The following is a 17,075-nucleotide window of genomic DNA, read 5'->3' as shown; positions in this document are numbered from 1 at the left end:
AGGGGAGATTTACTAAAACTGCAATGTGCAATATCTGGCACAACTCTGTATAGAAACCAATCAGCTTCCATAGGGGATATTTACTAAAACTGCAATGTGCAAAATCTGCTGCAACTCTGCATAGAAACCAATCAGCTTCCATAGGGGGGTTTACTAAAACTGCAGTGTGCAATATCTGGCACAAATCTGTATAGAAACCAATCAGCTTCCATAGGGGAGATTTACTAAAACTGCAGTGTGCAATATCTGGCGCAACTCTGTATAGAAACCAATCAGCTTCCATAGGGGAGATTTACTAAAACTGCAATGTGCAATATCTGGCACAACTCTGTATAGAAACCAATCAGCTTCCATAGGGTAGATTTACTAAAACTGCAGTGTGCAATATCTGGCGCAACTCTGTGTAGAAACCAATCAGCTTCCATAGGGGAGATTTACTAAAACTGCAGTGTGCAAAATCTGGTGCAACTCTGTATAGAAACCAATCAGCTTCCATAGAGGAGATTTACTAAAACTGCAGTGTGCAATATCAGGCGCAACTCTGTATAGAAACCAATCAGCTTCCATAGGGGAGATTTACTAAAACTGCAGTGTGCAAAATCTGGCGCAACTCTGTATAGAAACCAATCAGCTTTCATTTTCTTTCTTTTTATTTTTTTTGTCAAACCTTATTTGAACAAGCTGAAGTTACAAGCTGATTGGCTGCCATGCAGAGCTGCACCAGATTTTGCACTCTCCAGTTTTAGTAAAACTCCAATGTAACCACATTGTTATGGTGGCCATACAAACTTCCATAAACAATCAATTTATTTCCCAATAAGAACAATCGATCTATCATTCGCAAGTTCGCAACCTATTTGTTCGATATGCCACACAAGAATTATGTGGATTTGGATCAATTGCTTGAAAATATAATTGTAAATTATCCACCATGCAATCTCATAATCTGATCAATTGAAATGCAATCTAAATTATGAACAGTGCTGCAGATCAATGCAAAATGAAAAATAATTTTCAGCTCTGGCTGATCTGCTAATCTTGATAGAATCCATTTTAAATTGTTTGAAAGGGAAGTTGTGCCTATTGGATTTTTTTGCTAATTTGATCAAACAACTTTAAACACAGCGCACATTGATTGGATAATAAAATTAAGTCGTGTATGGCCGCCATTAGAGTTTTACTAAGGCTGGCCATACATTGTACAATTGTCTTGTACAATTTACCTTTAGATTTGCCAAAACCATATGATATGACGTCAGACCTAAACACTTTCAGTTTTTATGCAATCAGGCAGGCCCTTGCAATACAGAGTTGAAGGTAAATCTAAAGGAAAATTGAATAAGAAAATTGTATAATGTATGGGCAGCTTAATACTCCAACATGTACACATTTTTTTTCATCCTTGTGTGCAATTTAGCACCAAAAGAAAGAACATTAAGCACAAAAACAAGAAAAATCACTATATTTATTGGAGTTGATTTTTTTTTTAACCTCAAAACACATATTAAAAATATATTTCAGCCTACTAATTCTTAGATGTAGTGGCTGCATTCGTTTTCTTTTATAGGTTTATTTTCCTTTATTCTCGCCTGTTGAAACTGCCAGGAACTGTTTATTTTTTTGCTGTGCAGCAGAAATGGCAGTGAGAGGGTTGAGAGAAACCATTTAACACTAACAGGCGTGCTTACAATAGTCAGCTTTTATTCATTTATGTAAAACCTTTATCTAAAAAAAAAAAAAAGGAGATAAAAACTGCTGCTGTAATAAGTGTGGAATTTGTTGGTCACTTATGTAAAGTCCTACTAATCTACAAGTGCATCACTACCCTGACTGTCAATGCTGCTGTCCAAAGGTGTCTCTAGTTGCTCCTCCATGCAGATTGGAGACACCCTAAGGCAGGAATTGGGGTAACTGGCTGGATCACCTGGTGAAAACAAAAGAAAAAATAAAAATAATGCAACCACCGCATTTATAAGATCATTAAGCTGCAATATATGCCATTTCTGGTTTGAAGTTCGTTACATTATGTTCAGTGGAGTGGCTTTTACTAAAGGAGCTGATCATTCTCACCTTGAAAAGTCAAAGCTCAGTGAATAAGGTGAAGCTATGTTCATTTCATTCATTAATATAAAATCCTGTTTTTTGTTTGTTTGTTTTTCCTGCACAAAGTTTTTTTCCCCCCCCTGTATCCAAAGTAAACACAACACAGCAGTATACAATAGATAAGTAAGCATGCATCCAGAGTGAGCATCCTCTACTATAGAAAATAAGGAGAATAATCATAAAGAATAAGAAAACAATAACCATGAGAGGGCTAGGGTGACTTGCTCACACCAAAAAAAAAATAAAATAAAAATAAATACGTGCAAGGGGAAAATCCGTTTGTTTGTTTTTTTGGTACATAAATAAATGATTAAAATGAACACAATTTTACTGAAATTGCTAAATGCAGTGAGGGTGCATTTTGCTAAGTGAAGTCTCTAGATCTACCCAGAATCAAATAATAATATTCAATAATAATTATAATAATAAATAAAGATAGAAATGAATATATAGATGGACCCTAATCTCAAAATTCTTTCATTGCACTCTATATTATCGTACATGTCATATAAAATAACGGTTATGTCTCTCCACTGTTATCTGATTTAGCCATCCGTCAGGACCAATGCTGACAGCACCTTAGCGGGTGACTAGTGCAATGTATTTATTAAATTAGCAAAAGGAGGCACGTAAGAGGAACTGGAGGTTGCATGACTCTGATCACAGGTCATGTGTAAATCACAAGTAATGGGGCTCCAGGGACAGCACATTACAGTCATTTATCAACATTAATATGTAGCCCCACTTCAAGACTTAACTTACCACTACATCTACCTTTTAGACAGCAGGCACCATATTCCTGTCCATTGTCCACCTAGCTAAGTTATACATTATATATTATTATTAAAGAACACATCCGACATTACTGCCTGCCTTGTTTATATATATATATATATATATATGTGTGTGTGTGTGTGTGTGTGTATCCAGAAGTGAATGTGTTCACATTCTCTCTTTCGTTCTCTCTCTGCTTGCCATTCTCTATCTATCTGTCTATTTATCTATCTATTTTTATATACAATGTTTGTAAATTAAAAAAAAAAAAAAAAAAAATATATATATATATATATATATATATATTTCAGTGGAGGAGCCACATAGGAGGAACTACATAGATATACACATAAAACAGAGAGCAGGTCAGCACTATTGTATATGTGAAAATATAAACATTTCAGTGGAGGAGGGAACTACTTAGCTATAGACATATAACAGAAGAGATGAGGTCAGCACTTTTGTATATGTGGCCAGTAGTATATTTACTCTATATCTATCTATCTATCTATCTATCTATCTATCTATCTATCTATCTATCTATCTATCTATCTATCTATCTATCTATCTACCTACCTTTATATATATATATATAATGTTTGTAAATAAATTATATATATTTATATATATATATATATATATATATATATATATAATGTTTGTAAATAAATTATATATATATATAAATACTAGTAGGTACATTCTCTCTCTATCTTTCTCTCTTTTTCTAGATAGATAGATAGATAGATAGATAGATAGATAGATAGATAGATAGATAGATAGATAGATAGATAGATAGATAGATAGATAGATAGATAGATAGATAGATATGCATTAATACTTAGCTATAGACATATGACAGAAATCAGCACTTTTGTATATGTGGCCAGTAGGTATACATTCTCATTCTCTCTGTCTCTGTCCATGTCTCTATCTATCTATCTATCTATCTATCTATCTATCTATCTATCTATCTATCTATCTATCTATCTATCTATCTATCTATCTATCTATCTATCTATCTATCTATCTATCGGTGTGTGGCCAGTAGGTGTACATTCTCTTTCTTTCTCTCTCTAGATAGATAGATAGATAGATAGATAGATAGATAGATAGATAGATAGATAGATAGATAGATAGATAGATAGATAGATAGATAGATAGATAGATAGATAGATAGATATGCATAAATACCTACACCTATATCTATCTATCTATCTATCTATCTATCTATCTATCTATCTATCTATCTATCTATCTATCTATCTATCTATCTATCTATCTATCTATCTATCTATATAAATATATATATAATATACCTAAATATTCAGCTATAGACATATAGGTCAGCAATGTGGCCAGTAGTGAAGGTGTACATCCTCTATACATTTGAGCTGTGAATCAAGCTGCTTCCAGACATAGGGCTAAGGGGCGATGTGTAAGGCAGCAGAACATACTAGATTTGTACTGGGAAATTTGCAAATAGACCTTTTAAATACGGGTCGCAGAGGTTAACTAAACAAAGACAGTCTAAGCTGGACCACACCGAAGAGGATTTGAGCCTGACTTAACCCACATGAGAGCAGCCTCTTGTTCAATTTTATGGGAATTTCAACAAGTAACAACTGCAAAAAAAAAATGTCTCACTGCGATTTTTTTCCATTCCACCCTCGTTGAACTGTCAATCATGTCCTGGGGAGCCAGGCAGCCCTCCTTATCTGTGAAGATATCCCCTATGGGAGTTTATCTGTATAATACATGTATAATCCAGGATTGTGTACTTACTAGAAGAGATTACACTGGCTGCATATCTGCACCGTGAACATGATTTGATTAGCACAAAGGATCCACAGTTGTAATGATAGTAAAACCCTATTCACAAGTAGCATTCAAAAAATCAGGTCTAGCAAATGCATGAAAAAGAATTGTAACACTGTCAACAAAAAGCAGAGTTTTGTCATCAGTAATCCCTATAGAGAGAGCTGTACATGTTTTATCTGAAATGTGTCTGTCACTATGACATGTGTTTATTACATATACATTTATCACATCAGTGTGTGTGTGTAAACATACAAAAACGTCTGATCGATACATTCTAAAATATAGGAACTGTTCTACATCTACAGTGCTCATAGCCTAATTAGTATTTCAGCACGGTGCTTTTAATGTTTGCAACTAGATAGACAAGTAAAATACATTCATTCAATACAGGTATATATATTTTATTTGAATAAACTAGATATATTTTCACAATGCTGTGTTTGATAGAGAACGTTAGAATTGTTTGGTGTAGGTCCAGCAGTACTATCAAATATTTAGGACAAATAATTATATAATTATATTTAAATAATTATCAAAGGGACTCTGGTTAATCTATAAATTGTTTACTTGGAGTTCATCCTTTAGCCTTTTTTTTTTCATAAAGTGGGAGGGAATGATTACATCAGATGTTCAATACTGGCCCACAGAAACCAATAAAATGCATCATTTATCAAACTGTCATTTTTCAGTGCCAGTCTTGATTTTTAAATTGGTTATTAGAAAGCACAATGAAACAGTTCTTACAACAGGCACCCTAAAATAGGGCTTATATATATAAAAAAACAAAAACAAATAACGTAAAAGTATTGAGTATTATTATTATCATTATTAGTAGTAGCAATTTTATTATTATTGTTATTATTATTATATTTAGCAATAGCTAGAATTACTTCAGCTGCAAGGAACCTTGCAGCTATGCAATTTTCCAGGCTAAGTTGTAGATATCTTAGTATTATTATTATTATTAATATTATTATTAGAAGTAGTAGTAGTAGTATTGTTGTTATTTTTATATTATTGTTATATTTTGCAATGACTATCATTTACTTTACTCCCAGGGAATAGGGGATTTTTGTTTTAAAAAAATACAAGCTAATTTTTTTAGTAGTAATAGTAGTAATGTCGTTGTTGCTATTATTATTATTATTATTATTATTATTATTATTATTATTATTATTATTATTATTAGTACCAATAGCTAGCCTTACTTTAGTTAGAAGGGAACGTGCAGCTTTGCAATTAGCCAGAATGGATATCTTTAGAAAATACTGGGTTATTATTATTTTTTATTATTATTATTAGCAGAAGTAGTAGTAGTGAAATTATTTTTATTATTATTATTATTATATCATAATATAATATATTTAGCATTATTAGCTTTACTTTAGCTACAAGGAAAGGAAAGGAGCAGCTATACAAGCCATATTACGTTATGAATATAAATACAGGATAAATGGTATTATTATTTTTATTAGAAGAGTAGTAGTAGTGAAATTATTATTATTATTATTATTATTATTATTATTATTATTATTATTATTATTATTATTATCATCATTATCATTATTATTATTATTGTTACTATTATATTTAGCATTATCTAGCCTTATACTTTAGCTACAATGAAAGGTGCAGCAATGCAATTAGCCAGGTTAAGTTATGGATAGCATTAGGAAATACAGGTTAATTATTATTAGTAGTATTAGTAGAATTCGTAGTAGCAGTTGTAGGGATGTGCTATTAGTAATATTAAAGGAAACGTGTAGCTATGCAATTAGTCAGGTTAATTTTTAGATAATATAGGATTATTATTAATATTAATACTATTAGTTTTAGTTTTATTTATTAATATTATTATTATTATTATTATTATTAATAATAATAATATAATAACGTGTAGCTATGCAAGTAGCCAGGTTAATTTTTAGGAAATACAGGATTAATATTAATATGAATACTATTATTTTTTTATTAATATTAATAATAATAATAATAATAATAATAATAATAATAATAATAATAATAATAATAATAATATTTAGCAATAGCTATCCCTAAATAGCTACAAGGAAAGATGCAGCTATGCAATTAGCCAGGTTAAGTTATGGAAATCTTTAGGAAATACGGGCTAATTATTATCAGTCACTTGCTGGATTTATTTACACCTATAAATGGGATTTATGACTATACAATAAACTTCCTTCCTGCCCTGCCAATATGCCATCCACATCAAAGTTAAGCCCCAAAGATCCCAAATGACAATTTGTAAATCAGGCTAGTAGATGAAAGATTAGATAAGATTAGGCAGCGTGGTGTGGCACATTACAGTACTTGTGCCCATACAAATATCCCTACAAATCAGGCCCGTTTTCACTTAATTAGCAGAAAGGCAAATTCTTCTCTTTAATTAGGAAGTCCAGCAGCTCGTTAAAAACCGTGCTCACCTTTTTACATGCGCCTAGTTCACCTTGAGGAGAAGGCAACTGGCCGAGTATTAAAAATTCATTACATAATGAGGTGTCTGCACAGATTTAATGAGCCTTGTGAAAATAATCCCCATTTTAAAGGGACATTCTTAACTAATTTTACATAAAATAAGGGCAGCCTCTGAGAGCCTGAGCCCCAGAAATAAACGTGCTTTCATGTTCTATTCCATGTAATATCCAGGCGGATTAGAAGCAGAACGCCTGTTTTGTTGAGGTTTGGAAATACATATTTTCTCACATTGTTAATCCATGGAAACTGATTAAACTGGGGCCATAAATAGGAAGCTTGGAAAGATTTATATGGAAATTTATTAAGGTGAGCAGGCTGCTGGTAATGCTGGGGAAAGCAGGCAGTCATATAGTGAATATGGCACAATGCATTGCTTGGGTTTTGATCATCTGGGATGCAAAGTTTAAAGCTGGCCATACACTATACAATCTGATTGTATAACCTCCTTTAGATCTACTAACAAATCTGGATAATTAGGGCCTGTGGGACTGGATAGAAATGTGTTGGATTGTCAGGTTTGGCTTCATTTTACATAGGGGGAGATTTACTAAAACAGGAGCACTCAGAATCTGGTGCAGTTGTGCTTGATAGCCCATTAACTTCTAACTTCAGCATCAACTTCTAACTTCAGCATGTTCTGTTATGATTTGACAATAAAACTTGGAAGCTGATTGGTTTCTATGCAGAGCTGCACCAGATTTTGCACACTCCAGTTTTAGTAAATCTCCTCCATAGTATTATTGTACAATCAGATTATAGTGAATATGGCAACACTAATGGGCCATACACACTATAAGATTTTCTGAAGACTTTTTCCTTTAGACTTTCCAAAACCATATAATATGAGGTCAAACCTAAACACTTCCAATTTGTATGAAATCAGGCAGGCCCATGCACTACATAGAAAAGGTAAATCTGAAGGAAATCTAACCACATAAGTTGGATAGTGTATTCAGCTTTAGGCTAAATATATTTTAATGGGCTGTAGAACATGCAGGGGATGATTTTCTAAAGGAATATAAAAGTGATCCTTACCTGAGCTTAGCAAATAAGATGAAGCTCTATCAACCACGCATGTGCTAGTAAACTCTATAATCTCTCCCTGTGCATTCAAAGTGATGGCAGGTTCACCCTATTTACTATCATTGGCTTTGCAAAGTGCACTGAGACTTGTCAAGGTGCTCTAGTTAACAGCTTCAACTTCTTTAGTTAATCAACTTTACAGTTCTTCATTTTAATTATTGCAAAGAATAGCAAAGGTCAGATATATCCAAATTTTATTATTAGCACTTTTAGACCAATTATCAGAACTTTATGTAGGTATGGAAAGCAGATATGTCAGAAAATACTGTATGCCCCAAGCTGATTGGTTTCTATGCAGAGCTGCACCAGATTTTGCACTCCCCAGTGTTCAATCCTGTAGTGACTGTTCATTTAGATTTTTTATTACATTCCAATCGTGTGCAGAATACATTAAAAAAAAATGGATTTGTGATTGCATATGGTTGGATTAAAGTGAACACATGGGGGTTGATTTTCTAAAACTGGAGAGTGCAAAATCTGGTGCAGCTCTGCATGGTAGCCAATCAGCTTCTAACTTTAGTTGGTTCAATTAGGTTTTGACAAAAAAAAAAAAAAATAGAAGCTGATTGGTTTCTTTGAAGAACTGCACCAGATTTTGCACTCTCCAGTTTTAGTAAATCAACCCAAGTTTCTCATCATCATTATTTAGGATTTTTAATAAACTCCCTTTATTACTTTAGCAATCCACTGTCTCTTTGGATCAATAAACAGGTAATATTGGGGGACAATTCGTTTTTGTTATTTAATTGTGATAGATTCTTAGATTTTCAGGGATTATTTTTTATTTTATGTAAATCAGTTGTAATTCCTGACAGGTGCTCCTTTTTTTTTTAATCACCTGAAATCACATAGGGTCTTTATTTATTATATTATTATAAGTATTTTAATACTGTTATGTATTTATAGTTGTATTTTTTAAATGTTGGACCAATTAGTATATGCCTTCTAGAAACCCTAGTGCTGTTAATTTACTAAAACTGGAGAATGCAAAATCTGGTGCAGCTCTGCATAGAAAGTAACCAATCAGCTTCCAGTTTTTCTTTTTTTTTTGTGTCAAACCATGTTCACATCTGAGCGTTTTGTCTCCAGAAGAAGAACACCTAAGCTCAAAAAAGTACATGAGCTTCTTTTTTGGCTGATTACAAGCATTTTTGTTAGATGTCAATGCCTTCCTCCAAACACCTGCAAAAACGCCTGAAAAGGCTATGTTCACATCTTGGCGTTGCTATTTTTACAGGCATTTTTTTTTTTTTTTTTGCGTTTTTCAGGTGTTTTTACAGGCGTTTTTAGGTTGACAAGTGACTAATGGAAAAAAATAAAAATGCCTGTAATCTGCCCAAAAAGAAGCTCATGTACTTTTTTGAGCTTTGGGCGTTTTGCTTAATGTGAACAGGGGCCATTGAAATTAATAGGATTTGTCTTGTTGGGCGTCTTTTGAGCTGATCCTAGAGCAGAAAAACGCCACAAAAACGCCTGTAAAAAACCCAAAAAATGCCTGAAAACGATACGCTCATGTGTGAATTGAAGAAGCTGAAGTTAGAAGCAGCAGCAGATTTTGCACTCTCCCAGTTATAATAAATGAACCCAACAAATACAAGTTTATATATTTTCTGATAGCCAGGCAGAGGCCACCATACACATTACAGTCTGATCATACAATCAACATTTGATGGACCAAAACTGTATAGGAGGACCTACCCGACCTATCCAATCATTTTGTATGGGGAAGGATAGGCCCTTGCACTGCATAGTAGATTGTACAATCAGATTGTAAGGTGTGTGATGAGTTTAGGGAAGTAGGGTGAAGGTTGTGTGGTTTTATGTCCATCACCAATGGAAGGCCAGCAGGTAATGACTTTGCCTTCCTCTGATCAGTCAGGGGTGACACCAGCCCTGTGTGCCTTTATTCTAGTAACTGTTTGTATTTCCATTGCAGTGGGATTGCCTCGTTACCAGCACCACTCCTCCCCTGTGTGCGACAGAAAGGATTTTGTTCTCAATTTTAACGGGATTTCTTCTTTCCACCCGTCTGCCAGCAGTTCTTACTATCACCATCACCACCATCAGAGTGTCTGCCAGGATATAAAGCCTTGCGTGATGTAGATGGGACTGAGCCAATACAATGGGGAGCGAGCGACAACCTCAGCGTCTGTGTGTACTGTACTGTGCCAGGCGGGCATCGAGCACCCCTTGTCTCCTGCCCTGTGTATCTCAATGCTGGGCCGTGAAGCCACACTAATCTATGGCAGGGTGCCAGCCCCAGGGCTGGATCTGTGTTCAGCTGCCATATATGAAGTACCCTTCATCTTCCATCTGCTTGAATTACTTCCAATCGACTTTCATTGCTCGGGCACTTAAATGTATCACTGCCTGCCAAGCACAGGTAATAATAAAAAGTTTGATATGTTTACAATCCTGCGATCAGGAGGCATTGTCAGATGACAAGGACAAGTATCTGACCCCAGACACAAACACGGCACTTCGATCTGAGAAATACTAAAGAGCTGGTATTACAAAACATTTGTCATAGGTTTTAAAAAATAAACGAATGTTAGCTGACTGCCATCAGATGATGGGGTTACCACAAATCACATGCATCTTACTATTCATATCCACCTTCCCTGTATTTTTCTATAATTTGGGTGATTTACCCAAGCAATAATGTCATACAGTTTAGGCTGTCTATACACTATACAATCTCATTGTACAACCGCCTTTAGATTTACCAACAACAACATAGTGCAAGATCCTGCCAGACTAGATTCAAATTATTTGGATTGTTTAGGTAGCTTCTCATATTTCATAGTTTTGGTCAATCTAAAGTTGATTGTATGTTCAGATTGTAAGGTGTATGGTGAGCCCTATAGTGCATCTAAAAGGTTTCATTGTAAAGTGGTTTGACCAACCTATTTATTACCCCTTTAGTAAATGACACCCTGCATTGTTGTAGTATGTTCCTAGATTGTAAATAAAAGTCTTCCTGTTCTCAGAATGGGCTCCCTTCTCTATGTTGGATCAGATCCTGGGATGAATCATTATGCATTGATGTTTGTGATAGTTGCTTTGTCCTTGTAAATATTTTCGATGTGACTTAACCATGAATCATGGCTCATGGAAAACCAAATGCTGGAATTAATCTCCACATGGTGGAAATGACTGCGTGGTTTAAAGTAAGCTTGGAGTAGAGAGAGAACATAGGAGCCTGAGGATTGTACAGGCAAGAGAATGATGTGATCTGTGCATGGATCTCTCAACAACCTCTTTCTTCTTCTCTTCTGTCACACCTTGTTGTGTCTCTTCTCCTTTTCTCTCCTATGTACTTATCTCTGTCTCTAAACACCCTGATTTACCTTCTCTACTACTTTACACCACATATTATTTTATTCTCTGCCCCATTCACTTCCCATTTGTTTCCTTCTCTGTCAATTCCTTTGTATGTTCTCTGTTGTTTTCATCTCTTGCTTCTCTTTATTGTCTTCTCTTCCCTTTCACCTTCCTCTTCTATCTCTGTCCTATCTTCTTATTTTCTTTCCCTTTTTTTCTTTTATAGAATTGTTCTCTACTTTATGTTTATTTAGTATCTCTCTAGCCTTTACCTCTCTCTTCTATATATTGCCAATAACTATTCCACTCCCTTGTCAACTCTCTGTTTCCTATATATTCTGTATTTATTATCTTTCTTCTCCCTCTCAGCCCTTTTTTCTCGGTACCCTCTCACACACTTTTACCACTTATGCCCTTCTATCACTTGCCGTTATCTCTCTCTTCTTCTCTTTCTCCCTCACCATTCTCTTCCATATAACTTATTTTTCTCTCCTTCTTTCTTTCTTTCTTTCTTTCTTTCTTTCTTTCTTTCTTTCTTTCTTTCTTTCTTTCTTTCTTTCTTTCTTTCTTTCTTTCTTTCTTTCTTTCTTTCTCGTTTTCTTTCTTTCTCTTTCATATAACCTACTAAATCTCTCTCTCCCTTTACCTTCTCTCTCTCCCCCCCCCCCTTTACATTCTCTCTCTCTCTCTCTCTCTCTCTCACTCCCTTTACCCCCCCCCCTCTCTCTCTCATTTTACCCTCTCCCTCTCTCTCTTTACCCCCTCTCCCTTTACCCCCTCACTCTCTCTCTTCCCTCTCTCTCTTTCTACCCCCCCCCCCTTTCTCCCATCTCTCTCACCATTTACCTCCTATCTGTCTCTCTCTTTCTCACTTTACCTTTCTCTCTCCCCCTTTCTCTCTCTTGCTTTACCCTCTCTCTCTTCCCTCTCTCTTTCTCTCTCTCCCCTTTAAGCTCTCTCTCTCCTTACCATCTCTCTCTATCTTTCTCTCTCTCTCTTTCTCCATTTGCCCCCCTCTCTTTCTTGGTTTCCCTTTACCTTCTCTCTCTTTACATTCTCTCTCTCTCCCCCCTGTACACACTCTCTTTCCTCTCTTTCTCTATCTCCCTTTACCTTCTCTCTTTCTCCCTCTCCCTATACCACCCTTTCTCTCTCTTTCTCTATCTCCCTTTATCTTCTCCCCTCCCCCTTTACCTTCTCTCTCACTCCCCCTGTACCCACTCTCCCCCCTCTCTTTCTCTCTCTCCCTTTACCTTCTCTCTCTCTCTCTCTCTCTATACCCCTCTCTCTCTCTCTCTCTCTCTCCCCCTCCTCTACCCCCCTCTCTCTCTCTTTACCTTCTGTCTCTCTCTCTCTCTCTCTCTCTCTCTCTCTCACTCCCCCTGTACCACTCTCTCCCCTCTATTTCTCTCTCTCTCTCCCTATAACCACTCTCTCCCTCCCTTTCTCTCTCTCCCTTTATCTTCTCCCCCGCCCTCCTTTACCTTCTCTCTCTCTCTTCTCCTCTACCCCCCCTCTCTCTCTCTTTACCTCCTGTCTCTCTTTCTCTCTCCCCCTTTACCCTCTACCTCTCTCAATCTCTCTTCTCACTCTCTCTCTTCCATATAACCTACTTCGTTCCCTCTATCGCTCTCTTCTTTCTTCTCCCTCGCTTCCTCGCTATCTATACTTTTATCCTTTCCTTTTTTTTCCTGTCTCTTTCCTTTACCTCGCCCTGCCCTCCACCACACAATCACCAGATGCATTTTTTTAACCATTTATAAAAAATGAAACCTATTTTATGGAATCTTTGGGGAGTCAGCACCCATCTCCCACACAGTTTCTCCTTACCGTCTAGTATTAAAATATTGTATATATTAGAAATTAAATACTTTAGCAGGGCAAAATGCAAGGTTATTTTTGCCATTTTTTTTTTTGTTCTTTAGATTGTCTTATCACAATATGTTGACAAAAGTGTATCTAAAAACTGTATAATCCCACTATGCTTTTTAAAGAAAAGAATGTATTTGCACTTATGTAGTCGTAAAAAAATGTTCAGATATTTGGATGTACATTTTTTTTTCCAATAAAATGTTCATAACAAATGCCAATGGAGAATGCTTTATCTTGAATTATTAAGAAATTAAAGTGGATAGATTGAGGAAATTGTAGTGGATATTTAAAGTGGATACTTTTAAGAAATTAAAGTGGATACATGAAGTGAATAATAATGTGAATACTTTTAAGAAATTAAAGTGGATACATGAAGTGGATACATTTCAGAAAAATTTTAGTGGATATTTAGGTGTCCTTTTATGAACGGGTGAATTTTTTTCTCTGTTGGCTTCTCTACAGTTCTCCGGGGAAAATGATCACATCTGGCACCCCTTTTATGAATGGGAGAACTTCAGTTCGCCCAGGGTGATCAGAGGAGAACGGTTTTCTCGGAGATGAGACAAAGCGAGATTACAGTAGTATGAAAATCCCTCGCGCGCTTTAACAAGCAGAGATAAATTATCACTGCTGAGTACACGAGGTTATAAATAATAGTCCCCTTACATAAATATGTATATATATACACTGAATACACACACACATACATTGTATATATATATACACATTAAATATATATCTACATGTATGTGTGTATATATATACATGTATATATATACATAAATATGGCAGGGGGACATGATTACTGTGTTGGGGGGTCTGAACGAGGAAGAAGGAAGTCCATAATCTTCCTTTTTCCCCCTCAGTTCTCCCCCGATTCTGTCTTCACTCCCCGCTTCACAAGCTCCAGGCTGGTGAACCCGGGAGTGTGAATTCTGGCACAGATCGCCAGTGAAGTGCTGGGATCGCAGCTTCATAGCCTGGCCATTTCTGTGTCTGTCAATGACAGATTCCCATGTGAAGAGATGATCAGCGGAGAACATGTTCTCCTGCGATCATTTCTGTTTCATAAACTGAGAATGATCGGAAATGAGCTGTGATCAGCAGGATCACTGCTCATCTCCGTTTCATAAAAGGACACCTTAATGTGGATACTTTTAAGGAATTAAAGTGGATACAATTAGGAAATGTTAGAGGATATTTAGAGGATATTTTAAATAAATGAAAGTAGATACATTTGTAGGGAAATTACGCAAGCATGTGATTTGATTTTTTCCCTTAAAATATGCATTGTGTAAATAGACCAGATAGTTAACCATAGGTGTATTTTACACTTCACAATACAGTATAGTACAATATTGGTATCCCAATAGCAATACTGTTTTGTTGGATCGCTATAGCAGAATTTTAGTTGTATATTAAAGTTTGTGTTTAGGTGAGACAGAATACCTAGTACAATAAAATGCCCATTGACCTTATCATATTCTTATCCTTAATTCCTTCTGTAAGTGACCAATTTCCCTGTAAATAAAACAACCTGTTGACTTTCACCTATTTACAACGAGAAGTTATCTGCAGAGCCCTTTTGGCTAGAATGTTATCCGTTTGTAGCAAAGATTTCCCTGATGTACCTATATATCTCCAACACGTTTCATTTCCATAGGCTTCTCTAATGTAATGTCAAACTTCTGCTTTATGCTTTAAGTTTACCGATCACCTTAAAAAAATTATTAAAGAATTATTAATGTCGGGGCTATGATTAGAAGGAAGCAATAGAATGGTTATTTAAATTGTTTGCATCCCAGTATTGTGTATGGAAAATACGTATAGCTGGGGGTATAACACTGCCATGTCCTGCTGGGAGCAGATGACAAGATGGTGCATAGAGTACCCATATGTAAAAGCAGAGGTCACCGCTGGCCAGCCATACTGCTCTCCCTGCTGGTTTACACATTGATGCTGGGGGATCACATATTGCTGTCTATATTTATTTTTTGAAGCCCTATTTACGTTTAACCAATATAAACTGTGAATTGCCAGAAGTCTGCTGTTTCCTGTCGTGTTCCCAGATCCTATTAATATAGGTTGGTAGTAAATAAAGGAGACAGGCTGCAGCTGCACTTGAACTCCCCACCTCTGCAGGGCTGACATGTTATTGTCACATCAGAGATCACTCTCACCTCTGCAGGATGGAGTACAGCTGTCAGTGGGGCAACCAGTGCCTTCCATTGCAAGCTCAGTCTGCTTCTTCTTCTATGCATCATATGTTATGTTATATATGTGTAATATATATATATATATATATATATATATATATATATATATATATATATATATATATATATATATATATATATATATATATATATATAGATATATGTAATATATATAATATATATGTGTTATATATATATATGTAATATATATAATATATACGTGTTATATATATATATATATATATATATATATATATATATATACACACACACATATAAATATATCTATCTATATAGATATATATAGATATATATGGAGTGCCTTCCATTGCAAGCTCAGTCTGCTTCTTCTTTTATGCATTATATATATATATATATATATATATATATATATATATATCTATATGTATATATATATATGTTTAATATATATATATATATATATGTAATATATATGTGTAATATATATATATTATATATATATATTATATATATATGTAATATATATAATATATGCGTGTTATATATATATATATATATATATATATATATATACACACACATATATATATCTATCTATATAGATATGTATATATATATATATATATATAGATATATATGGATATATCTATATCTATCTATATCCATATATATATATATATATATATATATATATATATATATATATATATATATATATATATATATATATATATATATATATATATATATATGATTGTATTTTTATATATCGTTAAAAAAAGATAAATATATATATTATATATTATATGAGATTTGTGTTATTCTGATAAGGGCACTCTATCCATATAGCCCAAAACTGTTATATTGAACACTGAAAAAAAAAAAAAAAAAACTTTTTTTCTGTATGTTTTTTTCTATATTAAATTTTAAGTGCAGCAATCCCTTCTTCATTTTTTTCTATATATGGCCTGTTACTGTGGGAGGGGCTGATTCCTTGCCACTGGGACTCATTACAGTTGTGCACTTCACCCTGAACGTTAGGCTACATTATTATTATTAATATTATTATTATTATTATTATTAAACAGCACCAACAATTTGCGCAGTACTTTACAACATGAGGGCAGACAGTACAGTTACAATACAAAACAATACAAGAGGAATCAGAGGGCCCTGCCTGTTAGAGCTTACAATCCGGGATATATGTACAGTATATATATATATATATATATATATATATATATATATATATTTATTCAAAAATTGTTTTTAAATGTTATATATAAGTGTGTGCCTGTTTAACATATGTAGATTCGTGCAATCTTTGTCAAGTTTTAAATAAATCAATCGTTCATTTTTCTTTAAATTTACAAACCAACTAAAAAGCTTGTTAGCTAATCTCCT

The 17,075-nt window shown here is 34.4% G+C and overlaps 1 protein-coding gene across 1 annotated transcript in view; it reads left to right on the top strand.

Annotated features, from left to right (window-relative positions):
* Window positions 1-10,857, top strand: part of FOXF2 (forkhead box F2) — a 12,435-nt gene extending 1,578 nt beyond the window's left edge. The window contains exon 2 of the mRNA XM_082259868.1: window positions 10,214-10,857. Within this exon, the coding sequence (XP_082115994.1) occupies window positions 10,214-10,380 (167 nt within the window). The 3' untranslated portion in view covers window positions 10,381-10,857. The remainder of the gene's footprint in view (window positions 1-10,213) is intronic.
* Window positions 10,858-17,075: the final 6,218 nt, after the last annotated feature.

This window comes from Pelophylax lessonae, assembly GCF_965119305.1.
Source record: "Pelophylax lessonae genome assembly, chromosome: 5".
Classification (NCBI taxonomy): Eukaryota; Metazoa; Chordata; class Amphibia; order Anura; family Ranidae; genus Pelophylax; species Pelophylax lessonae.
This window is presented reverse-complemented; position numbering and strand designations above follow the sequence as displayed.